This window comes from Mobula hypostoma, chromosome 1 (genome assembly GCF_963921235.1).
Source record: "Mobula hypostoma chromosome 1, sMobHyp1.1, whole genome shotgun sequence".
Lineage (NCBI taxonomy): Eukaryota > Metazoa > Chordata > Chondrichthyes > Myliobatiformes > Myliobatidae > Mobula > Mobula hypostoma.
The window spans coordinates 202,951,689-202,978,786 of NC_086097.1; the positions used below are offsets into that span (position 1 = coordinate 202,951,689).

Sequence of the window (27,098 nt, forward strand, 5' to 3'; positions counted from 1 at the left end):
CTGTCTCCAACCACTCTTTGCCTTCTGGATCCACAAAGCAATGTCCCCATGGATCCCATGCCTCCTTACTTTCTCAATAAGCCTTTCATGGGGTACCTTGTCAAATGTCTTGCTGAAATCCATATACACTACATCTACTGCTTTTTCTTCATCAATGTGTTTAGTCACATCCTCAAAAAATTCAATCAGGCTCATAAGGCACGACCTGCCCTTGACAAAGCAATGCTGACTATTCCTAATCATATTATACCTCTCCGAATTTTCATAATCTTTCCTCTCAGGATCTTCTCCATCAACTTACCAACCAATAAAGTAAGACTCACTGGTTTATAATTTCCTGGGCTATCCCTACTCCCCTTCTTGAATAAGGGAACAACATCTGCAACCCTCCAATCCTCCGGAACCTCTCCCATCCCCATTGATGATGCAGAGGCTCAGCAATCTAGATTAGACAAGCAAAATTATGCCGTTAAGCACATCAAGTCTGTGCTACCATTCAATCATGGCTAATTTATTATTCCTCTGTATCTAATTCTCCTGTCTTCTCTCCATAATCTTTGCCACCCTTACTAATCAAGAACCCACCAAACGCTGCTTTATATGTACTCAATGACTTGGCTTTCACTGATGTCTGTGGGAATGAATTCCACAGATTCACCACTCTCTGCTAAATAAATTTTTCTTTTCTGTTCTAATGTCCCTATATTCTGAGGTTGTGCTCTAGACTCTCCCATTATTGGAAACATTCTCTCCCCACCCTCTCTTTCTAGGAATTTCAAGATTCATAAAAATTCGATGATATCTGCCCCCCCCCCCAATTCTTCCAAATTCCAGAGAGTTCATGACCAGGGCCTCATACATTAATTCTTTATTCCTGGGATCATTCTGATAAACCTCCTATGGACCCTCTCCAATGCCAGCACATCCTCTTTTGTAGATATGGGGTGTGAAATTGCTCATGGTATTCCAAATGTAGTCCACTCAATACCTTATAAAGTCTCAATATTACATATCGCCTTCATTACTACCGACTCAACCTTCCAGTTAACCTTAGGAAATCCTGCATGAAGACTCCTAAGTTCCAATGTATGAATCGCTCCCTGTATAGAAAATAATCTACACCTTTATTCCTTCTACATAAGTGCACGACCATACACTTCCCTACATTATATTCCATCTGCCACTTCTTTGCCCATTCTCCTAAACAATCTAAGTCCTTCTGCAGACTCTCTGTTTCCTCAGAACTATCTGTCCCTACACCATTTTTTCCATCTGCAAACCTGGCCACAAAGCCATTAATTCCATCATCCAGATGATTAACATGGGACTATGAAAAGTAGCATCAGTCCCTGTGGAACACAAATAGTCACCAACAGCCAACCAGAAAGGGCTTCTTTTAGAACAAGGTACATAGAACATTACAATACAGAAACAGGCCTTTCACCCTACAATGACATGCCGAATCAATTAAATTAGTAATCAAATGGCTTATGAAACTAATCTCTTCTGCCTACATAATGATCCCATTTTTTTGATTTCCTCATTCATATGTCTTTCTAAACATCTCTTAAAATTCCCTCATGTTTCTGCTCCACCACCACACAAGGCAGTACATTCCAGGCACCCACCACTCACTATGTAGAAAAACTTGCCCCTCACATCTGCTTTGAACTTACCTCCTCTCACCTCAAATGCAAGCTATCTGGTATTAGACATTTCAATCCTTTGAAAAAAGATATTTTCTATGTGTCTGTGCCCCTCATAATCTTATAGTCAGATCTCTCCTCAGCCTCTGTCACCCTAGAGAAAACAACCAAAGTTTCTCCAACCCCTTGAAAATGCCCTCTAATCTAGGTAGCTTCCTCTTCTGCACCCTCTAACCGTAACCCTCTCCAAAGCCTCAACATCCTTCCTATAATGGTGCAACCAGAGCTGTATGCAGTACTACAGATGTGGACTAGCTAGAGTTTTACAAAGCTGCATCTGACTTTTGAACTCAATGCCTCGACTAATAATGGCAAGAAAGCCATATGCCTCCTTAACCACCCTATCAACCTGTGTAGCCACGGTCAGGCCGCTATGAACTTCAACCCCAAGATCCCATCAACACTACGAAGGGTCTTGCCCTTTGTAGTGTACTGATTCTTTGCATTTGACCTACCAAGGTACACTTCACATTTGGCTGCGTTAAACTCCATTTGTCATTTCCCTGTTCATATCTGCAACTGATCGTTCTCGCTTTGAATTCTTTGCCAGTCTTCTACACTATGCACAACACCACCAATTTTCATACCGTCTTCAGACTTACTAACCCACCCATCTTCACTTTCATCCAGGTCATTTATATACATCAGAACAATAGACGCTCCAGTCCAGATCCCTGCGGAACACCACTAATGACAGACCTCCATAAGGATTCTAAAATAAGTTCCTTCAACCACTACCCTATCTTCTATAGGCAACACAGTGCACATTTTTTTTATATAATGATAAACCTGTCACAGAAAAGTACAACTCAGAAAATGGCCATTCGGCCCATTTAAACTGCCTACTAATCTAATTAACACAATTCCTTAAATTTTGTTTTTGATACGCTAGTAGATTTTAAAATGGGCATTCGCACATAGATTATTGTTTGCAATGAAAGCAAAGACTCTAAAGTGACTGGACCATGGAAGAAGTTGGAATGCAGAGTTCATCATGCAGTATCATCATATCTCCAGCTCTGTCTGCAAGATACTTTCTTCAGTGACCCAGTCACTTTACCACAGCGTAAGTACTTTTAATTATTAGACATGATAAATTAATTACAGAAAGGAGCTAGAGTATGAAGTGATTACTGAAATAGGTGCAAACATAATTGTCAGTGCAATACCAGGAGTGCTAATACAAATTAGATTAGATTATGAGGACATGCAGTCCTCTTTTATTGTCATTTAGTAATGCATGCATAATGATTAGTATTGCTGAATGGATAAGCCTCAGTCCTATTTTTTATGAAAGTAGTAATGTAACTTGAAAATGTTGCATAGTTCTGAAATTTTCTAAACTTTCCTTATCTACAGTATGATACCTCAATTGTGCAATCATCATTAACGTGAAATTATAATTGTGAATGGGAATGTCAAATATAAGTATGTGCGTTATTAATCTTTCAAGGAAAATATTATAACGATGTAAATAACATCTGTAAGCTGATTAGCTGACTAAAGAAAAATTCAAGTGCATCCATGCTAACAATAGTTACAGCTCTGCTGGGACTAAAAATTTTTTTTAAATTCTTAATTTACAGAATCATCCTTTCCCACTGATCTCCCTCCTGGCACTTATCTCTACAAGCAGAACAAGTGTTACACCTGTCATAGAAAAGTATAACACAGAAGGAGGCCATTCTAGTCCATGCCAAACTGTTTAAACAATCTAGGCCCAATGACCTCAACCCAGACCATAGCCCTCCATACCCCTGCCATCCATAAAACCTATTCAAGCTACTCTTAAACGTTGAAGTCAGGCTCGCATGCACCACTTGCAGTAGCAGCTCATTCCACACACTAATGACCCTCTGATTGAAGAAGTTGCCCTCATGTTCCCCTTAAATATCTCGCCTTTCCCCCTTAACCCATGACCTCCAGTTGTAGTTTCACCCAACCTCAGTGGAAAAAGCTCTATCAGATCTCCCCTCAGTCTTCTACGTTTCAATAAATAAAGTCTGAACCTATTCAATCTTTCCTTATAACCCGGGTAGTCCAGTCCTGGGTAACATCCACATATATTTTCTTTGTACTCTTTCAATCTTATTTACATCTTTCCTGTAGGTAGCTGACCAAAACTACATATAACACTCCAAATTAGACCTCACCAATATCTTCAACATAACGTCACATCTCCTGCACTAAGTACTTTGATTTATGAAAGCCAATGTGCCCAAAGCTTTCTTTATGGCCCTATCTACCAGTGCTGCCACCTTCAATGAATTTTGGACCTGTATTCCCAGAATTCTTTGTTCTACCACACTCCTTAGGGCCTTACCTACCCTGGTAGGTCCTCTTGAAGTGCAACACTTCACACATGTCTGTATGAAATTCCAGCTGCTATCTTTCAGCTGGTCCAGATCCCACGACAAATTCTGATGGTCTTCGTCACTGTCCACTACACCCCCAATCTTGGCGTCATCTGTAAAATTGCCAATCCAGTTAACCACATTATCATCCAGATCATTAGTAACACAAACAACAAAGGATCCAGCACCGATCCCTGCGGCACTCCACTAGTCACAGGCCTCCAGTCAGAGAGGCAACCATTTACTACCACTCTTTGTCTTCTCCCACAAAGCCAATGTCTAATCCAATTTACTACCTCAGCTTGAATGCCAAGCAACTGAACCTTCCTGACCAACCTCCCATGTGGGACATGGTCAAATGCCTTGCCAAAGTCCATGTAGGCAACATCCACTGCTTATTTTTGCTTTCCCACTGCTCATGTCAGGCTCACTGGTCTATAATTTCCTGCTTTATTTTTAGAGCCTTTCTTAACCAGCAGAACAATATTATTCAATCCTCTGGTACCTCGCATATCACTGAGGATGATTTAAGTATCACTGTTAGGGCCCCTGCAACTTCTGCACTGGCCTCCCACAGGGTCCTAGAGAAGACCTTGTCAGGTATTATTTATCCAACTAATTTGTCTCAAGATCTATATAGGTTCTATGACCTCACTGCTGCTTTGCCTCACTTCTAAACACTCTGTATCTATCTCCCAAATAAATACACATGGAAAAAATCCAATTAAGATCTGCCCCATCTCTTTTGGCTCCATGCATAGATTACCTTTCTGATCTTCTAAAGGACCAAATCTGTCCCTTGCAATCCTTTTGCTCTTAACGTCTCTGTAGAATCCCTTTGGATTCTTGTTCATCATTTTTCTGAGGGCAACCACATGCCTTAATTTAACCCTCCTGATTTCTTAAGCATTACCTTGTTTTTCTTTAACTCCAGAAGTACCTCATTTGTTCCTACCTACCTATAATTGCTATACACCTATTTTTTTCTTAACCAAGGCTACAATATCCCTTGAAAAACTAAGGTTCTCTAAACCTGTTATCTTTACTTTTTATTCTGACAGGCACAGACAAGCTTTGTACTCTCAAAATTTTACTTCTGAAGGCCTCCCACTTACCAGGTACTCCTTTGCCAGAAGACAGCCTGTCCCAATACAGCTCCTTTCTGATAACATTAAAATTGGCTTTTCTCCAATTTAGAATCTCAACCTATGGACCAGGCCTAGCTTTTTCCACATTTACTTTAAAACTAGTGGCATTATGATCACTAGATGCAAAGTGTTCCCCTACACAAAATTGTCACCTATCCTGTCTTATTCGTGTCTCATTGGATTGTGACAACAGAGTGGCGTGGGAGCTGAATTCTGGAGGAAGGCAGTTTTTTAAAAAACTTCTTCAAGTGCAAGAAGGACGATACTGCACGGGCGCGTGATGTAACAGTACAGCGCGGAGAGTTTAAAAAGGAGACCACCCTATACAGCGGGTATTTGTCGGAGCGGGCAGCGGAGTGAGTGGTAGCAGAGTGTAGGGCTTTGGCTTCAACGGGCTTTGGCGGTAAACGGGAAGAGGCGAGAGCGAGGCACCAACTCTTTTTTCTTCTCCCCTTGGCAAATCAGCCCGGAGAGACAGGAACAGCAGGGCTCACACAGCTAATGGTACGAGCTAACAGTCTAAAAAGTTCATCTGTTTGGCGAGGTAAGTGGGTGAGTAGACTTATTTTTCCTGTTTCATTCCTGTAGAACTAGATAGCATGCCTGCAGGGTTAGTGCTTTGTTCAGGGTGTCAGATGTGGGAATCCTGGGAGACCTCCAGCCTTCCTGATGGCCACATCTGCGCCAGGTGCACCAAGATGCAGCTCCTCAGAGACCGTGTTAGGGATCTGGAGCTGCAGCTTGATGACCTACTGCTTATCAGGGAAAGTGAAGAGGTGATAGACAGGAGCAACAGGGAGGTAGTCATCCCTAGGCTACAGGGGTCAGAAAATTGGGTGACTGTCAGGAGAGGGAAGGAAAATGCCCCGACAGTGGAGAGGGAAGGAAAATGCCTGGATAGTGTCCCCCTCAGCAACAAATATCTTGTTCTGGATGCTGTTGAGGGGGATGACCTGACAGGGGATGCCCACGGTGACCGGGTCTCTGGCACTGAGCCTGGCGCTGTTGTGCAGGAGGGAAGGAGGGAGAAGAGGAATGTGGTAGTCATAGGGGATTCCATAGTCGGGGGAACAGACAGGAGATTCTTTGAGCCTGATAGAGATACATGCATGGTGTGTTGCCTCCCAGGTGCCAGGGTACGGGATGTCTCAGATCAGGTCCAGAATATTCTGAAGGGAGAGGGCGAGCAGCCAGTTGTCTTGGTACATGTTGGTACCAAAGACATAGATAGGATAAGGGAGGAGGTCCTGAAGAGAGATTTCCGGGAGTTAGGAAGGAAGCTGAGAAGCAGGACATCCAGGGTAGTAATCTCGGGATTGCTACCTGTGCCACGTGCTAGCGAGGGCAAGAATAGTAGGATCAGGCAGATGAATGCGTGGCTGAGAGACTGTTGCAGGGGCAGGACTTCAGATTCTTGGATCATTGGGATTTCTTCTGGGGGAAGTATGGCCTGTTCAAAATGGACAGGTTACACCTGAACCTGAAGGGGACCAATATTCTGGCGGGAAGGTTTAAAAGAGCTGTTAGGGAGGGTTTAAACTAATTTGGCAGGGGGATGGGAACCAGAATGATAGAGCGGAGGAAGGAAAAAACAGAAATAAATCTAAGATAGTGAGCAATAAAGATGTCAGGAAAGACAGGCAGGTGATGGGGCAAAATTGTAGCTATTGGGATGGGTTGCAGTGAAATCAAAGCGAAAAGCACCAAATACTGGTCTTAAGGTGTTATACTTAAATCCACGCAGCATAAGGAAATAAGGTGGATGATCTTGTCGTACAGCTACAGATTGGCAGGTATGATTGGCAGCTATCACTGAAACTTGGCTAAAGGATGCATGTCTCTGGGAGCTGAATGTCCAAGGATACACGGTGTATTGGAAGGATAGGAAGGTAGGCAGATGGGGAGGTGTGGCTTTATTGGTAAGAAATGACATTAAATCATTAGAAAGAGGTGACATAGGATCGGAAGGTGCAGAATCTTTATAGGTTGAGCTAAGAAATCGCAGTTGTATACAGGTCTCCAAACAGCTGCAGTGATGTGGACTACAAATTACAACAGGAAGTAGAAAAGGCTTGTCAGAAGGGCAGTGTTATGATAATTGTGGGGGATTTTAACATGCAAGTGGATTGGGAAAATCAGGTCGGCACTGGATCTCAAGAGAGAGAATTTGTAGAATGTCTGCGAGATGGCTTTTTAGAACAGCTTGTTGTTGAGCCCACTAGGGGATTGGTTGTACTGGATTGGGTATTGTGTAATGAACCAGAGGTGATTAGAGAGATTGAGGTGAGGGAACCCTTAGGAGGCAGTGATCATAACATGATTGAGTTCACTGTGAAATTTGAAAAAGAGAAGCCGAAATCTGATGTGTCGGTATTTCAGTGGAGTAACGGAAATTATAGTGGCATGAGAGAGGAACTGGCCAAAGTTGACTGGAAAGGGACACTGGCGGGAAGGACGGCAGAGCAGCAGTGGCTGGAATTTATGCGAAAAGTGAGGAAGGTGCAAGACAGGTATATTCCAAAAAAGAAGAAATTTTCGAATGGAAAAAGGATGCAACCGTGGCTGACAAGAGAAGTCAAAGCCAAAGTTAAAGCAAAGGAGAGGGCATACAAGGAAGCAAAAATTAGTGGGAAGACAGAGGATTGGGAAGTTTTTAAAAGCTTACAAAAGGAAGCTAAGAAGGTCATTAAGAGGGAAAAGATGAACTATGAAAGGAAGATAGCAAATAATATCAAAGAGGATACTAAAAGCTTTTTCAAGTGTATAAAGAGTAAAAGACAGGTGAGAGTAGATATAGGACCGATAGAAAATGATGCTGGAGAAATTGTAACGGGAGATAAGGAGATGGTGGAGGAACTGAATGAGTATTTTGCATCAGTCTTCACTGAGGAAGAGATCAGCAGTATACCGGACACTCAAGGGGGGCAGGGGAAAGAAGTGTGCGCAGTCACAATTATGACAGAGAAAGTACTCAGGAAGCTGAATAGTCTGAAGGTAGATAAATCTCCCGGACCAGATGGAATGCACCCTCATGTTCTGAAGGAAGTAGCTGTGTGGATTGCGGAGGCATTAGCGATGATCTTTCAAAAGTCGATAGATTCTGGCATGGTTCCGGAGGACCGGAAGATTGCAAATGTCACTCCGCTATTTAAGAAGGGGGCAAGGAAGCAAAAAGGAAATTATAGGCCTGTTAGCTTGACATCGGTGGTTGGGAAGTTGTTGAAGTCCATTGTCAAGGATGAGGTTACAGAGTATCTGGAGGCATATGACAAGATAGGCAGAACTCAGCATGGATTCCTTAAAGGAAAATCCTGTCTGACAAACCTATTACAATTTTTTGAGGAAATTACCAGTAGGCTAGACAAGGGAGATGCAGTGGATGTTGTATATTTGGATTTTCAGAAGGCCTTTGACAGGGTGTCACACATAAGGCTACTTAACAAGATAAGAGCCCATGGAATTACGGGAAAGTTATATACGTGGATAGGGCATTGGCTGATTGGCAGGAAACAGAGATTGGGAATAAAGGGATCCTATTCTGGTTGGCTGCCGGTTACCAGTGGTGTTCCACAGGGGTCTGTGTTGGGGCCGCTTCTTTTTACATTGTACATCAACAATTTGGATTATGGAATAGATGGCTTTGTGGCCAAGTTTGCTGATGATACGAAGATAGGTGGAGGGGCTGGTAGTGCTGAGGAAACAGAGAGTCTGCAGAGAGACTTGGATAGGTTGGGAGAATGGGCAGAGAAGTGGCAAATGAAATACAATGTTGGGAAGTGTATGGTTATGCACTTTGGCAGAAGAAATAAATGGGCAGACTATTATTTAAATGGGGAGAGAATTCAAAGTTCTGAGATGCAATGGTACTTGGGGGTCCTCGTACAGGATACCCTTAAGGTTAACCTCCAGGTTGAGTCGGTGGTGAAGAAGGCGAATGCAATGTTGTCATTCATTTCAGGAGGAATAGAGTATAGGAGCAGGGATGTGATGTTGAGGCTCTATAAGGCACTGGTGAGACCTCACTTGGAGTACTGTGGGCAGTTTTGGTCTCCTTATTTAAGAAAGGATGTGCTGAAATTGGAGAGGGTATAGAGAAGATTCACTAGAATGATTCCGGGAATGAGAGGGTTAACATATGAGGAACATTTGTCCGCTCTTGGACTGTATTCCTTGGAGTTGAGAAGAATGAATGGAGACCTCATAGAAACATTTCGAATGTTGAAAGGCATGGACAGAGTGGATGTGGCAAAGTTGTGTCCCATGATGGGGGAGTCTAGTACGAGAGGGCATGACTTAAGGATTGAAGGGCGCCCGTTCACAACAGAGATGCGAAGAAATTTTTTTAGCCGGAGTGTGGTGAACCTATAGGATTTGTTGCCACAGGCGGCAGTGGAGGCCAAGTCATTGGGTGTATTTAAGGCAGAGATTGATAGGTAACTGAGTAGCCAGGGCATCAAAGGTTATGGTGAGAAGGCGGGGGAGTGGGACTAAATGGGAGAATGGATCAGCTCATGATAAAATGGCGGAGCAGACTCGATGGGCTGAATGGCCAACTTCTGCTCCGTTGTCTTATGGTCTTATGGTCTCATTCCCTAATAGCAGACCAAGTATCGCACACTCTGTCATTAGGACTTCTAATTACTGATTAAGGGAACTTTCCCGACCACTTTTGACAAGCACTATGCTATCTAGTTCTTTTATAGAATGGGAGTTCCAGTCAATATGTGGGAAGTTAAAATCACCTACTATAATAAACTTAAGTTTCTGGGAACAGTCTCCAATTTCTCTACAGATTTGGTCCTCTAGGTCCTGCAAACTGTTGGGTGGTCCATAATATAGTCCCATTGATGTGGTCATATATTTCTTAATCCTCATTTCCACTCACAAAGCCTCACTAGATGAGTTCTCCAGTCTGTCCTGACTGAGCATTGCTGTGACATTTTTCCTGTTTTTCCTGATCCCTTTAATCCCTTCCGCTCTGACGTGTCTAAAACAACAGAACCCCAGAATATTGAGCTGCCAGTCCTGCCCCTCCTGAAACCAAGTCTGATTAATGGCTGTAATATCATAATTCCATGTGTTGACAAGCCCTGAGCTCATTTGCCTTTCCTACAATACCTGTTGCATTAAAATATACACACCTCAGAATATGAGTCGCTCCATTCTTAACCTTTTGATTCCTGACTTTGAGATCTTAACAACATCTGTCTCCACTATCTGTTCTGGCACTCTGGTTCCCATTCGCCTGCAACTCTGATTTAACCACATCGTCCCCCACCCACTCCCCGTGTAGCACTAGCAAACCTTCCAACCAGAATATTAACCTTCCTCCAGTTCAGATGCAAACCATTTCTTCTGTACAGTTCCCACCTTCCATAAAAGAGAGCACAATGATTCAAAAGCCTGTGTTTCTCCCCCATCCCCCCACACGCCAACACCTTAGCCACGTGTTAAACTGTATGATCTTCCTAGTTCTGGCCTCTCTAGCTTGTGGCATGGTTAGCAAGCCTGAGCTCTCAACCCTGGAGGTCCTGTCTTTTAACTTACCACCTAACTTCCTGAACTCTCTTTGTAGAAGCAGAACCTCATCACTGTAACTACCTAGACCATAAGACATAGGAGCAGAATTAGGCCATTTGGCCCATCAAGTCTGCTCCACCATTTCATCATGGCTGATTCAATTTTCCTCACAGCCCCAATTTCCTACTTTCTCCCCGTATCCCTTCATGCACTGACCAATCAAGAATCTATCATAAAGGCATCCGTTAGTCTTGAGGGACCATGGATCTGCGCCTGGAAAGTCTTCACTCTCCAGGGCGCAGGCCTGGGCAAGGTTGTATGGAAGACCAGCAGTTGCCCATGCTGCAAGTCTCCCCTCTCCACGACACCAATGTTGTCCAAGGGAAGGGTATTAGGACCCATACAGCTTAGCACCAGTGTTGTCGCAGAGCAATGTGTGATTAAGTGCCTTGCTCAAGGACACGACACCTTGCCTCAGCTGGGGCTCAAACTCACGACCTTCAGGTCGCTAGTCCAATGCCTTAACTACTTGGCCACGTGCCCACAAGAATCTGTCAACCTCTGCCTTAAATATACATGTAGACTTGGCCTCCACAGCTACCCATGGCAACGAATTCCACAGATTCACCACTCTCTGGCTAAAGAATTTCCTCCTCAATTCTATTGTAAGAGGACGGCCCTCTATTCCTAGGCTATGTTCTCTGGTCTTGAACTTTCCCACCATAGAAAACATCCTCTCCACATTCACTCTATCAAGGCCTTTCACTTATGTCCTTGGTACCTGCATAGGCCACGACCTCTGGTTGCTCACCCTCCCTCTTAAGAATGCTGAGGCCTCAGTCTGAGATTTCACGGGCAACGTGCCATCCAGAAATCTAGTTCTCATCCACAGAAACCTTTTTCTGTTCTCCTAACTAAAAAAATCCCCTATTACCCAGCTTTCCTCTTCTTCCCCCTTCCCTTCTTAGTCAGAGAACCAGACTTAGCGCCAGAGACCTGAGCGCTGTGACTTTCCTCTGTTAGGTCATCCCCCTCAACAGTATCCAAAGTTGTATACCCGTCATTGAGGGGGATAACCACAGTAGCTATTTAACCCCTCTCCCCTTCCCGACTGTCCTCCAGTCTTCTGTGTCCTGTATCTTGGCTGTAATTACCTCTCTATATGTTCTATGTATCACCCACTCGGCCTCCCAAATGATCTGGAGTTCGGCTATTTCCATCTCCAACTCCTTAAAGTGGAGTATTAGATGCCATAGCTGGAGTCACTTCATGCAGGTGACGTGACACCGGTGGTCTGTCTGTCTTCCCACATCATGTAAGAGCATTCAGCTACCCTCACCGGCATCCCTACCATTCTAGCTGTGCAAATATAAAGGAAAACAATAAACTTGGGTGGGAATCTACTTCCAGCTTTTTCACCCTCTCCTCGCTGAAGTCTGGAAAAGCTAAAGCCTAAAAAAAAACACTTTAACAGTGCCCCTTCTCCTTTCCCCTCATCACAATTCAGGGCCCCAAACTTTCCTCAGAGGTGAGGGGACACTTCAGCTATGAGTCTGTTGGGATTGTCAATTGTATCCGGTCCTCCTGCTGTGACCTCCTCTACATCGGTGAGACTCAACATAGATTGGGGGACCACTTTGTTGTGTATTTAACATTTCAGTAATATTGTAAAGATGTTGTTTGATTAAGCATTTTTTGTTGTTTACATAATTCATTACAGGTACTTGAATGTCATGCATCATCACACCACATCGTACGTGCACACCTCGCTTAAGGTAAAAACGAAACTAAGACATGCATTCCCGCTGTGTGTTTTTGCTTTCAATTTTATGCTCTGGATTTCCAAAACACTACAATGGCGATGAGTTTGTTTTAAATAAACCCAAGATGACTACCTACTTGATGAAACACTGCGAGACGTTTGAATAAAAAAAATACACACTGGAGCATGTGTCTCTTCGGAAGGGGCAAAGAGGAATGGCTGAGTTAAAAAAAAAGAAAGCAGAAAACTGACAACTTCATGGGTAATAATCATACATTTAAAAAAAAATGCAGAAATGCCTGGCTGCATCAGAAAGATAGACACACTGGATTGCACATGAGATAACTGAATATTGTATACTGAGCTAATTGTGCTGTAATTTGAAGCAAATAAAAGAGCCAATAAGAAGTGAGTAATACACACAAAATGATGGAGGAACCCAACAGGCCAGGCAGCATCTCTGGAAAAGAGTAAATAGTCGATGTTTCGGGGTGAGACCCTTCTTCAGGGCTCCTGTTTGTGATTAGATGAGAAGTGAGTGCCAGTTTTGCTAAGTGCAATGGATTTAAAGGCATACAGTATGCTTTGAACTTCGAAGTTGGGCAATCAATGAGAGTGAGTACATAAAAAGAGCTCCCTTTCAATCAGGTCTGCGACCAAGATTTAAAAGGCAGAGTTTCGCAGCAGTTTCTCTGAGTTGGGTGATCAACGAGAGGGAACATATAAGAAGAGCTACCTTTCAATCAGTACCACAATCAAGATTTAAAAGGCAGAGCTTCACGGCAATTTCTCTAAGTTGGACAGCGACAAATCAATATGAGAAATTCATTGAAAAGGTCCAATAAAAACAATGCAAGTGCAAGCGGAGTGGCCATTCTTTTGAGTGGGCTAATTTTAGAGTGGCTTTGGCTCATTAGGATTGGGCAAGGTAAGTTTCTCTCTTTCTGTTCTTACTTATCCATTCCTGGTCCGGTAATGCATAGTAAGAATAGCTCCGGGGTAGTGTCTTGTGCTGTGTGGGGATGTGGGAATTCTGGGAGATCTCCAGTCTCCTGAATAAACATATCTGCACCAGGTGCACTGAGTTGCAACTCCTGAGAGAACATATTAAGGAACTGGAGCTGCAACTTAATGGCTTTCGACTCATATGGGAGAATGAGGAGGTGACAGACAGGAGCTATAAGGAGGTAGTCACTCCTAGGTTACAGGAGACAGGTAACTGTGTGACTGTCAGGAGGAGACAAAATGCACAGCCAGTGCAGACTACACCTGTGGCCAGTCCCTCAATAATAAGTATACAACTCTAAATAATATTGAGGGGAACAACCTATGGGGGGGGGCGGGTGTTGGAGCCACAGTGACCAGGTCTCAGGGTCTCAGGCCGTGAGTCTGGTGCTGTGGCTCGGAAGAGCAGAGATGAGGTTCTGTAGGCATGATAGGATGGAGTGTTGCCTCCCTTGTACCAGGGTCAGGAATGTCTGGAATTGAGTCCACGGCATTCTCAAGGTTGAGCAGCCAGAAGTCTTGGGTATATTGGCACCAATTGGTAGTCAAGGTGAGAACGATAAGAATAGGAGGGTAAGAATTGGCAGGTGATTGCATGGCTGAGGAACTGGTGCAGGGGGCAGGGGCTCACCTTTATGGATCATCTCTTCTGGGGAATGTAAGACCTGTATAAAAGGTATGGTTTACATCTGAACCCGAGGAGGGTTCAATAATCTTACGGTCAGGTTTGCTAGAGTTGTTTGGAAGGATTTAAACTAATTTGGTAGGGGGGATAGGAACCAGAGTGATAGTGGTGAAGATGACATAGTTGGTTAAACGGAGGCAATGTGTAGCGAGACTCCTGGCAGGAAGAGGCTGTTGATAGGGCAAGATTGCAGTCAACAAGATGAGCTGCAATGTAAAAGGTGGACACTTAGAAAAGGGTGAATATAGGACTAAAGTGTTATAGTTGAATGTTTGCAGTGTATGGAATAGGGTTGATGAACTGTTAGCACAGTTGCAAATTAGCATGTACGATGCTGTGGGCATCACTGAATCGTGGCTGAAAGGTTATAATTGGGAGCTTAATGTCTAAGGATATACGTTGTATTCAAAGGACAGGGAGGAAGGCAGAGGGGGTGGTGTGGCTCTGTTGGTAAAAAAAATTTAATTAAATCATTAGAAAGAGATAACATAGGGTTGGGAAGGTGTTGAATTGTTGTGGGTAGAACTAAGGAACTGCAAGGGTATATTGACCCTGATAGGAATTGTATACAGACCCCCAAACCGTAGTAAGGATGTGGTCTACAAATTAAATGGGAAATAAAAAATCCATGCGACAAGGGCAATGTTACAATAGTCATGGGGGATTTCAATATCGAGGTAGATTGGGAAAATCAGGTTGGTGCTGGATCCCAAGAGGGGCAATTTCTAGAATGTCTATGAGAAAGCTTTTTAGAGCAGCTTATGGTTGAGCCCAATAGTGGATCATCTATTCTGAGTTGTGTGACGGGGTCCTGAATTACCCCTATGAACTGTGCTCATTTACCTCTATTAACTGTGCTTTTGAAAAAAGAGAGAGAGAGTTATTTAACATCAATATCTTGTTTTGAAAGAGAGAGAGAGAGAGAGAGAAAACCATGTATACATGGTTCGTATAAGCCTGGTGATGGTGCTAAGTTTAGTAAACAATGGAGGCATGTTGACACCTCTCCAAGGTAAGGTTGATATTGCTGTTCAATTTATGAGCAAAGCTGCTGTTGAGGCCTACGATTGCAAAACCAGAGGTTTAAATTATGATGATTTGTCACAGACTTTTCTACCTTCCAGATTTCAGCAGGACTTAGAGAATAGTACAGCTGATGAGAATAAGGTGTATGAGAAAGGTTTGTCTTTATTGAGGAAGGAATTTATAGAGGAACAGAAGCGAGATTCTGGAATGGTGGTTTTAAGGGAGATAGCTCTCACAGGAGAGGAGGTTCAGAGAGAGTCAATGGGATATTACCTTAAAGGTGGGGCGTCAATGAGGAGGTGGAGACCAGCCACAGTGCTTGCAAGTCACGTGGTGGTTCTGAAAGTTTACAGGGCTGAAATTTTAAACATGGCTCACAGTATGCCTTTAAGTGGACCTCGTGGAGTGAGAAAGACAGTGAACAGGATTATGAAGGAATTTTACTGGCCTAGTTTAAGGAAGGATGTTGTGAATCATAACAGGACTTGCCATATACGGACCGTGATTAAAGCATATGGTGTGAGAAATGGGAAAAATTGGGATGAGGGGGTTCTCTTCCTCCTATTTCTTGTTGGAGATTCAATTCAGAAGGCATTGGAGGGTAGTTTGTTGGAACCTGTATTCAGTTACAGGCCAAAAGGACCTTTGACCCTACTCAGAGAACTATGGTCTGATTTAGAAACATGTGCCAGTGTGTTTAAATATGTTTTAAAATTCTGGGAAAGATTTAATAGGCTTTGTGTCCTTGCCAAGGAAAGTTTACAAAATGGTCGAATCAAAATAAGACACTTGTTTGCTAGAATTGCAGCTGGGAGAATTGTTATAGAACAAAATGGAGTTGTGGAATCTGATGATGGCGTGGAAAAACATGTTTACCCACTGAATCTAGTCTCACCAAGATGTCAGAGTTCCATTGTTTTGAAAAATATTACTAATAAGGTCCATCAGTTGGACCCTAAACCACAAAAACAAGTGAAAAAACTGATTGACATTTTGAAATGGTGCACAGGTGCAGTGCATCATGTCATTAAAGATTCAGCCCAGCCTATGAAACAGCATCTTCACAGAGAGAACTTTGAGGAAAGTAAGATGGTTGAAGAAGAAATTAGAAACAAGGAAGGAGAATGAATGACTGTATTGATAGAGTGGGGAAGGCTAAATACCTTATAAAGATTGACTTGTTAAAAGGATACCGGGGTGTTCCTCTATCAGAGAGGGCTAATGAGATATCAGCATTTGTGACACCGTCTAGACTGTATGAGTATGTTTTACACTTCGGGTTGAAAAGTGCTCCAGGGACATTTCAAAGAATGATCAATTCTGTGATTGGAGGGTTAGAAAGCACAGGGGATAATATCAATGATTTAGTTATCTGGAATGACACGTGGGAAGAGCGGATTGCAGCAGTAGAAAAACGGTTTGACAGACTTTCCAAGACCAATTTTACTGTGAACCTTGATAAAAGTAAGTTTGGTCATGCTACTATTATTTATCTGGGCTATGTGGTGGGCCAAGGCCAACTGGCTCCTGTACAGGCCAAGGTTCAAGCTATTTCTTAAGTTCCTGTTCTGACCAGCAAGGAAGCTTTAAGAAGGTTTTTAGGAATGGTTGGGTATTATCTTATGTTATGTAAGAACTTTGCTGACATTGCTCTCCCCCTAACAAAACTCCTGGGAAGAGTGAAAGATTTGTATGGAATGACCTTTGCCAGGAGGCATTTGAACGCCTGAAAACCATCCTGTGCTCAAAGCACCTGATTTTTCCAAGCCATTTTCTATAGCAAATGACGCTAGTGACGAAGCTGCTGGGGCAGTACTGTGACAGGAAGGAGTGAATGACACTGAACATCCAGTAGCTTATTTCTCAAAGAATTTGAATGTACACCAGAACAATTATTCAACTGTTGAAAAGGAATTATTAGTACTTATTCTGATCTTACAACATTTTGAGGTCTATGTGCAGAGGCCTCGAAATCTTTCTGTTGCCCAGACACCACTTGTGGTTTACATGGGTTATAATCTGTTGGTGTTTTTAACTGAAATGAAGGACAAGAATAGAATGTTGTTAAATTGGAGTCTGATATTGTAAGAATGTGACTTAAAACTCAAACATGTGAAAGGTACTAACAATATTTTAGTTGATTAGTTATCCAGATATTAAGTTGGAAATTGTACACATTTTTGCTCTGTCATCTGATGATTTTACTTGTATTGTTTCAAACTCTGTAATTTACATTTAGACAAAAAAAATTTGTCTTCGTTAATTTTTTTTCCCTGAGGAAGGGGAGTGTGACGGGGTCCTGAATTACCCCCATGAACTGTGCTCGTTTACCCCTATTAACTGCTTTTGAAAAAAGAGTTATTTAACATCGATATGAAGACTAACTGTTGGACTATCACTTTAAGGCACTGGAAGTAACTTTTGGATTTCTGCTGAGTTGGAGTTGGAGATGGCACTGAGTAGCTCGTAAGTTGCTATGGTAACTGAGGGCGGTGTTATTTAATGGACACTCGATGTTATGATTTTCGGCAGGTTGTTGATACTTCTCAAGGACTTTTGCCTGCTTGCATTTCTTACACAGAGAGAAGAAGGAGGAGTTATTTGAGTGACAAGTTGATGCTCAGCATGGGAAGATAAAATAGGAGGTCAGATGATCGACCTTAGACACATGGTTTGGACACTGACTGAGCATTGTTGTGCCTGGAGAAAAAGTGGGTTTTGGAGGATCGATCAGTTGCTCTTGCAGTGAAAAGAGGAAAGGGGTTGACTGGTGGGGAGTTGTCTGTGTGTCCACCCTCGCCTGGGGGATAGCTCCACCACAGAAAACCGGTCCCCTTTGTTAAAGTCACAGTTGGTGACTTTTAAAGGATTTCGGAGGACAACGAGAAGATCGATGGTGTCAGCTCACCTGAAGACCTCTCTCCCTCCATCACTACTCAACTCCATACCACAAACTGAACTGAACTTTACTCATCATCGTAAGACTGTATCTTTTTACCCCTAGACTTAAAGAAGCTTAGTTTTTCATACATATTTCCACATTTACTGATATACTTATATATAATCATTGCTATTTGATTCATCTACATTTATATTACTGTATTGCGTAGTTACTAATAAATATTATTAGTGTATAGCAATACTGGACTCCAAAGTGTTTTCCATCTCTGCTGGTTCTTTATTCCCATCATGGGGTACGTGACAGTTGGGTGTTGTGCAATGAGCCACAATTGATTAGAGAGCATAAGGTAAAAGGACCCTTTGGGGAAACTGATATTAATATGAGTGAATTAATCCCGAAATTTGAGAAGCTAAAATCAGATGTTTCAGTATTACAGTGGAGTAAAGGGAATTACAGAAGTTTGAGCAATGAGTTGGACAAAATTGATGAGTCCTGACGAAGGGTCTCAGCCCAAAATGTCAACTGTACCAGCATTTTTTGTGTGTGTTGCTTGAATTTCCAGCATCTGCAGATTTCCTCGTGTTTGAGAGAAAAAAAAACACCGGCAGGGATGATGGCAAAGCAGCAATGACAGAAATTTCTGCAAGCAATTCGGAAGGCACAAGATCTATACATCCCAAAGAGGAAGAAGTATTCTAAAGGCAAGATGACACAACCATGGCTAACAAGAGAAGTCAAAGCCAACATAAGAGGCAAATAAAGGGCATATAACAGAGCAAAAGAAGTTTACCAGAATGCTGCCTGGTTTAGAGGACATGTTTTATCACGAGAGGCTGGCTTCACTTGGGTTGTTTTCTCTGGAACGCCAGAAACTGAGGTGAGATCTCAGAGTTTAACAAGATTATGAGAGGCATAGATAGAGTGGACAGACAATATCTGTTTCCTGTGGTTAAAATATCTAATATCAGAGGGCATGCACTGAGGTTGAGAGGGAGTAGATTCAAGGGGGATGTGAAAGGTAAGATCTTTTAGTAAAGGTCTTTTAAGAATAATTAGATTCTGGAATGGTTCTGGAAGACTGGAAAATTGCAAATGTCACTACACACTACAAGAAGGGAGAGAGGCAGAAGAAAGGAAATTGCAGATCAGTTAGTCTGACCTCAGTAGTTGGGAAGTTGGTTGTTAAGGATGTGGTTTCAGTGTACTTAGTCGGAGTCATCATCAGCATGGTTTCCTCAAGGGAAAATCTTGCCTGACAAATCCATTACAATTCTTTGAAGAAGTAACAAGAAGGATGGACAAAGTTGCAAAGTTTGCAGATGATATGAAGCTAGCTGGAGGGACAGGTAGTTTTGAGGATGTAGAGAGGCTACAGAAGGACTTAATCAGATTAGCAAGATGGGCAAAGAAGTGGCAAGTGGAATACAGTGTTGAGAAACGTATGGTCACACACTTTGACAGAAGAAATAAAAGGGTAAATTATTTCCTAAATGGAGAGAAAATACAAACAACTGAAATGCAACTTTGTAGACCTTGTGTAGTTTTCCCTAAAAGTTAACTCGCAAGTTGAATCTGTGATGAGGAAGACAAAAGTGATGTTAGCATTCATTTCAAGAGCAAGGATGTAATGTTGAGGCTTTATAAAGTACTAGTGAGGCCTCATTTGCAGTATTATGATCAGTTTTGGGCCCCTTATCTTAGAAAAAATGTGCTGAAACTGGGAAGGGTTTAAAGTTCATGATAATGATTCCAGGATTGAATGGCTTGTCATTTGAAGAGTGATGACTCTGAGCCTGTATTCACTAGAATTCAGAAGAATGAGGGCTGATGCAATTGAAACCTATCGAATGGTGAAAGGCCTTGATGTGGAGAGGATGTTTCCTATGGTGGAAGATTCTAAGACCTGAGGGCACAGCCTCAATAGAGGGGCATCCTTTTAGAACGAAGGTGAGGAAATTTCTTTAGCCAGAGAGTGGTGAATCTGTGGAATTTATTGCTACAAGTGGCTATGGAGGCAAAGTCTTCTGTATATTTAAGGGAGTGGTTGATAGGTTATTGATTGGTCAGGGCATCAAGAGATACGGGAGAAAGCAGGAGAATGGGGCTGAGAGGGAAAATGCATCAGCCAATATAAAATGGTGTTGCAGACCCAATGGGCCAAAGGTCCAATTCTTCTCCTGTATCTTGTTGTCTTAACTGTTCCAACCAAACAAGATGAAATCATCTTTGCTGATAGCATGAAAGTAACGCAGGAACATTTAGAACTGAAACCACTGTTGATTGCAAAATGCTTTAGGTTTCATAATTTGGAATCAAAAGGGAGTCTATTTCAGCATAAGTGCCTGAATTGAGGAGGTTGTCTGAGCTTTGTCAGGTCAATGATGGGCTTAATGATGCACTGAGAGGTGGTTTAGTTTGTGGAATCCTACAAGAAAGCATTCAAAATGGATCCTAACTGAAGTACAGCTTATATTTAACAAAGCAGTTGAAATAGCTGTATCAATGGAAACAGCAGAGATGCAATTGATTTGCAGTTAGGAATGAAGGTGAACATAAAAAGAATTGCAGCATCTAAGCAGAAACCTGACTGGCTGAACAAATTGTGTTACCTTTGTGGTAGGGGCTCATGTACACCAGACCAATGCAGGTTTAAGGGTGAAACTTGCAGAAAATGCCATAAAGTAGCACACATTCAGAGGCATGTTGAACAGACAATAATAAATGGACTGCTCAGGGAAGAGAAGAAGCTGAGAAGTTGCAGTTTCAAACAGAGCACTAATTGGCATTCCGTTGATGAAAAATCAGATGATAATAAGAGTGACACAGGACTGAGTAGACTTGAGATTTACATTGTGAAAACTAATATAAGACGACCAATATGGCTCACAGCAGAAGTGAACGGCATTTAATTAAAATGGAATTGGACACAGATTCAGCTGATTCAGTCAGTCCACAAAAAGAGTTTGAACAGCATTTCAAGGATACTGAACTGAAACCTGCAGGTATCCAATTAAGAACTTATGCCGGAGAAAAGATATCTCCTATGGGAATGATATTTCTAACAGTGAAATACAACAACCAACAAGCCACTTTGGACATGAATGCAGTAAAAGCAGATGGGCTGGCATGGTGGGGTTGTGAGTGACTGAGACAACTACATCTTGGTGGGAGATCCAACCACAATTCGCATGCCACATCCCCTCCAATAGAGTCAGCTGAAAGCAAATTTAAAAAGCTATTGAATGATGCCACAATAGCATTCTGAGATGGCACTGGAAAACGCAAACACATCAAGGGTAAAATAGTGTTAAATGAAAATGCCAAACCAAACTTTTCAAAGCTAGTCCGATTCCTTATACCATTTGTGGGAAAACAGCCAGTGAGCTAGATCACATGCAGGCTGAAGGAATTCTTTCCAAGGTTAAGTGGAGCTCATGGACAATGCCAGTGGTCTCAGCAGCCAAGAAGAATGGGCCTGTCAGGATCTGTGGTGGTTTTAAGGTCACTATCAACCCAGTACTGAAAGCAGATCCATATCCTCTGCCCAGGATAGAGGATATCTTTGCAAACCTTTCTGAAAGGAAATACTTCAGCACAGAGGACTCAGCTGAGCTCCACCTACACAAAGAGATGGAAGAAGATCCCAAAGTTTTTCTTGCCACAAACACTCACAAAGGGGAATATTGCTATGTTAGGCTTATTTTTGGAGGCACACTGGCAAAAAGCTATGGATCAATTGCTGCATGGCTGCCTAGACACTGTGTTACCTGAATGACATCATTGCTACTGGTAAGGATGACAAGGAACATCTCCAAATTCTCAAGACAGTGTTAATAAGATCAGGAGATTATGGACTCTGAGCATGATGCAACAAGTGTGAATTCTTTAAAACAAGTATCACTTACTGTGGTCACACTATTGAAGCACAAGGATTACACAAGTATACTGAATAGTTTTAACCAGTGGTGGATTCCCCAGGGCCAGAGGATGTGTCACAGTTGGGTTCCCTTTTTAGGATTTACAAATTATTCTAGCAGGTTTCTGCCAAACCTGGCTACTGTGCTCCACCCTTTGAACCCATTACTATAAATCGTGAAGAAATGGACAAAGCAGTGTGAGGCGACTTTCCAAAAGGTAAAGGAAGTGGTGACATCATACACTGTACTCACATGGTATGATCCACATTGTCCAGTGAAGCTCCCCTGTGACACCTCACCTTATAGTAGAGTTGCAGTCTTGTCACGTTATGAGTGATGGATGTGAAAGCTTTTGCATTGCATTCCCTTACCACTGCAGAGAAGAATTATGCAGATTGGCAGCGAGGCCTTGAGTCTGGTTTGGGGTATAAAAGATTTCAACCAGTACTTGTATGGGAAAGAGTTTACCATCGTAACTGATAATCAACCACGAGTATCCATTTTCTATCCACAGAAGGGGATGCCACTAACAGCACCAGCACGAATGCAGAGATATGCTCTCTTTCTTGGAGGACACAGTTACAAGAACGAGTGCAAGAGGACAACTAATCATGGGCATGCTGATGGAGCATCTTGGAGAAAGGAGAAGTAAGGTGCCCCAAGCTGCTAAAACCACTTACTGCAGTTCCAGAGTCCTCTCCTACAACTACAACAGAGGCGGCCTCAAAACCTGAGGTTGTTTCACAGCCACAAGTCTCACCTGCCCCCAGCCCTCCCCTACCCTGTCAGGAGAGACATTATCCCTCAAGAGTAAGAAAGCCTCCACAGCGATTAAATCTTTAGGCATGAATGGAACAACTGAAAGTTTAATATGCTGTGGATGTTGCGATGCATTCTCTGTTGAGTTGGAATTTATAGCTATGCAGGGAGGAGTGTTGTGTATTTAATATTTTAGTAATGTTTGAGTAATATTGTAAATATTTGTTTACTATAATTCATAATGGGTTACATGTAAAATTACCTGATTACCATACATCATCACACCATCACGTCAGACATACACACCTCACATAAAGTAAAAATGAAGCCTAGACATTCCCAGCTCCGTGTTTTTGTGTTGGAGTTACAAACCGTAGCGCACTATATTGAGCATCTTTGCTCTATCTGCCGCAAAAGGCAGGATTTCCCCCATGGCTACCCATTTCAATTTGACTTCCCATTCCCATTCCATGGCCTCCACTCATGCTATGATTTGGCCAAACTCATACAGAAAAGTAACACCTCTTATTCCATCCGGGTAGCTTTCCACCTGATGGCATGAACATTAATTTCTCTAACTTTGGTAATTTTGCCCCCTAATCCTCCACCTCTTTCCCATTCCCTTTCTGGCTCCACTCTTACTCTGTCTCTTTTCACCTGTCCATCTCCTCCATCTGATGCCCCTCCTCTTTCCTTTTCTCCCATGGTCCCCTGTCCTCTCCTATCAGAGTCCTTTTTCAGCCCTTTACCTCTTCTGTCTGTCATATCCTAGCTTCTTCAACCTCCTCCCCAACCCATCCACATTCCTCCTAGCCTAGTTTTTCCTATAACCTGCCAGCTTGTACTCCTTCCCCTTTCACTCGCGTTATTCTGGATTCTTCCCGCTTCTTTCCCATCCTGACGAAGGGTCTCCACCTGAAACATCAACTGCTTATTTCTCTCCACAGATGCTGTCCGACCTGCTGAGTACTTCCAGCATTTTTGTATGTATTGCTCTGGATTTCCAGCATCTGTATTGTGTTCTGAATTAATTTCCACAGAAGTCATCAGGCTTCTACTGATGTGGAAGAATAATTTTTCCATTGATTAGGTAAGTGAAGCAGATGAACAATGTGAGCAATTTCTGCCCCAGTGGTAAACTCAGAAGTACAAAGGCTCCGATCAGTCTGTTAACCCTCTGGCCAGTTTCTGACTGCACTTTAAGCTTTGCTTCTAATTGTTCTAAGTTTTTTTTTAAAATCAGACTTTGTTTATGTATAGTTTTTCATTAATTCTATTGTATTTTTTTTTGCTGTGAATGCCTGCAAGAAATGAATCTCAAGGTGGTAATATGGTGACATATATGTACTTTGAAAATTGACCTTGACTTTTGTTAGTCTTACAAAAGAAAATAATTTGCACAAATGAAAAAACTTTATTTAACTAAGAACTGATATTTAGAATGTATCTTAGTCCTTTAAAGCAGCTGAAAGAAGATCCCATTGTAGGTTGCCTAGTCACAAAACTGGAGGAAAAGCCATTATTTTCCATATCTTTCTTTAATTTTATTAAAGTAATACTAATAAACAATATTCTTTAGGCACAAAGATTAATTTACATTTTCAGCAAATTTTGTCTACAAATTACTTCAACAATATTTTTAATATTGATGGCCAAAATATCCTCATGTTACTGTAACCTTTCCAATTATTAGTACTGCCTACAAGATCAAACCTAAAATCCCTCCTTCAGCCACCTGTCAGGAACAGTTTTTAAAAAACTATATATGCTGTCTAACATTTAATCCTTTGCAGTTGCTCCATTTGCATGAAAAGAAATAACTCAACATTTCAGCTGAGAAAAGCAAATTACTATCCGTAGGTGAGTCATCAACCAGTTATTCCCTGTCCGATGAGAAACATCTGACTATTACTCATTGCTTGTGACAAAGTTGTTTCTTGGAACTCTGAGGGTAACCACAGGAAAACAACCAAGTATCTTTTTCTGTTTATTTTTTTCTGCTTTAACATGAGCAAATGACTAATATTGTTTTAAAATATCAGTTTATTGTCTGACCTCACATCCATGCCTCCCAACCGACCCATACTCTACCCAAAATGTTTGGATCTGTGGCTTGATCAATCAGGCACTCCACTTGTTGCTCTACTGGAAGGCCTTCAACTGATTCTCTGGCACGGACATTATAATCTTCATATCCCTTGGCTACAGCTATATAACTCTTATAAGCCTCGGACTTTTCATGCCCCAGTCGTAACTCCTCTCTGAAATGAAACAACATTTAAATTATTAAGATAGATGAGGAAAAGTAGCATTTACATAACATGTATAATGCTAAAATCCTAGACACTCAGGAACACAATGGTCCAGCTTCTGTAGTCACACTAACAGTTGGAATTCAATTTACTGAAGTGTAATAAAATAAGCAATTTCAGGAAGTCCTATGGTGCCACCTTACTGATGTCTCACTTGAGAGACTTCTACCATTGAAAACTTGGAATGGCATGATGCAGCTGTGCATATAATTAAAATGGCCTTGAATTCAGCAGTAAATTTCAAATAGAGGAAGTGTTAAATCAATTACAAAAACTTATTTTAACAGTAACAGATTATCAGTATTTGTGAATGATCCAAGGCAAAATGTTTTAATCTTTAATACTACAGATTAAACATCTCATTCTATTCTAATTCCTCTGTATGTTTGTCTCCATCTATGTCACCTCCACCAGTTGTTGGCCCATCCGTGTTCAGTAATTCTGCTCTTAAGTACTACCCTTAGTGACTGTGACATCAAACACCACAGATACACTCACTGCTCATCTTATGAAATAAGAATAAACATTTTATAAGAATGTTGCAAGGGGAGTGGAACAAGGAGCTAGAAAATCAGGACATAAAGTATGGGAGAAAAAGTGAGTAGAGAAGGTGAAGGGTTGTCCACACTCTATCCCTTAATCTGGCAACAGGTAGACTCAGATCCAAGCTCCAAAAGTGGCCTGCAATAAATTTACAGCACCAATAATATTTTGATTCCTGTTAGCAGTCTTTTGAAGGCACGGCACTTAATTCCTCAGATTTTAATTAATGTATGGGATATAGTTTTTTTAAGCGTTTGAATCACCAATCTTTATAAACACAATAGAACTTTTAACCTTCCCATTTAGATGGGCTAGTCATAAGTTAAGAAGGTGTAGTCACTCCCCTTGGTCACGCAAGTCCCTAGACTCACGGAAATGCAAAACGCAAATGTAAATGGACAGAATAATCTGTGGCATTCATTACCGCTGATAAAATCCACACCTTAGTTTGTCTTAGAAATGCAAACATATTAATCCAGATTGTACAAAGAATAGTGATTATTGTGATTACTCACTATTTTTAAAACAGCACATTATCTTAGACATTGTCTTTTTTGTTGAAAAACCTTCAAATGAAAGCGGTGCATAAAAGTCAAAATGAATGGAGAGTTTACCTTACTTACATCACTGATTTGTATTCCTTTTATTCATGCAATAAAGCATTTTAATTTATGATAGACATTGGTATTTTAATATTAATTTCTTTTCAGATAATTAACAGGTTATTAGAAATAGCTTGCATTCAGATACAACTTTCATAATCTCAGGTCTCCAAGTGCATTGCAGACTAAAGTTAAAAGCACTATATCAATACACTGATAAAACAACAATGGCAAAGGTAACAGGTGTTAAAAGTACAGATATGTAAACCTTCTCAAAGCAAATGCACGAAATAGAGTAGAGATCTTATTTTGACCTTTACTCTTAAAATAGTATTAAAGAGAATTGGCTGAAATAAAAGAAAAAAATGCAGAAAAATGTTGAAGCAGCAGTCAAGAAAAAGAGATGCTGAGTTCTTGCTTCAGATTAATGACCTTTCAAGGGAGTTAAGATGCTGAATTTATAATCTTTCAGGGATATTTACAGGGTAGATGTACAAAGCTACCATCTTCAATAACTTGAAGCAATAACTGGATATTTACATCTATAATACAACAGTTTTGAATTAGTTTGATCTATTTTGCAGATCCTGTTTATAGGATGTTGCAAAATTCAATGTTATATTTATTGATAGTAATCTCAAATATAATCAACTCACCTGGTGATTGAAGATGGATTGGCGCCTTCAAGTTTCCGTTTAGCACACTTCACCTTCTGCACCGGATACCAGTTAATTTCTTTTGTGTTAACCTCCTTTATCCATGTCCCTTTCTTTTGCATTTGTCTCTGTTCCAGATTCTACAAGCAGGGAGAAATGCAAGCAGTAAAAAAAAATGCCTAACCGTTTCTTTGAATTAAT

General features: G+C 41.6%; 2 protein-coding genes across 31 annotated transcripts in view; one reads left to right on the top strand and one right to left on the bottom strand.

The window, feature by feature from the left end:
- The window catches only part of LOC134354337 (uncharacterized), a 61,546-nt gene that overhangs the window by 28,796 nt on the left and 5,652 nt on the right, over positions 1 to 27,098 (top strand). For 6 of the 29 annotated variants that reach the window (XM_063063294.1, XM_063063274.1, XM_063063318.1 and 3 more), the window contains exons 2-4: positions 2,599 to 2,772; positions 5,674 to 5,752; positions 12,449 to 17,605. In XM_063063294.1, the coding sequence (XP_062919364.1) occupies positions 15,123 to 16,334 (1,212 nt within the window). In that variant the 5' untranslated portion in view covers positions 2,599 to 2,772; positions 5,674 to 5,752; positions 12,449 to 15,122 and the 3' untranslated portion in view covers positions 16,335 to 17,605. Of the gene's footprint in view, positions 1 to 2,598; positions 2,773 to 5,673; positions 5,761 to 12,235; positions 12,336 to 12,448; positions 17,606 to 18,670; positions 18,986 to 19,914; positions 20,056 to 22,539; positions 22,674 to 23,731; positions 23,875 to 27,098 lie in introns of those variants that run through there. The other 23 variants (XR_010019833.1, XR_010019827.1, XM_063063424.1 and 20 more) reach the window with 19 other exon arrangements.
- prkdc (protein kinase, DNA-activated, catalytic subunit) overlaps positions 23,930 to 27,098 on the bottom strand; it is a 303,035-nt gene continuing 299,866 nt past the window's right edge. For both annotated transcript variants that reach the window (XM_063063262.1, XM_063063255.1), the window contains exons 85-86: positions 26,898 to 27,037; positions 23,930 to 25,045 (exon numbers count right to left, since the gene is read on the bottom strand). In XM_063063262.1, coding sequence (XP_062919332.1) covers positions 24,841 to 25,045; positions 26,898 to 27,037 — 345 coding nt within the window. In that variant the 3' untranslated portion in view covers positions 23,930 to 24,840. The remainder of the gene's footprint in view (positions 25,046 to 26,897; positions 27,038 to 27,098) is intronic.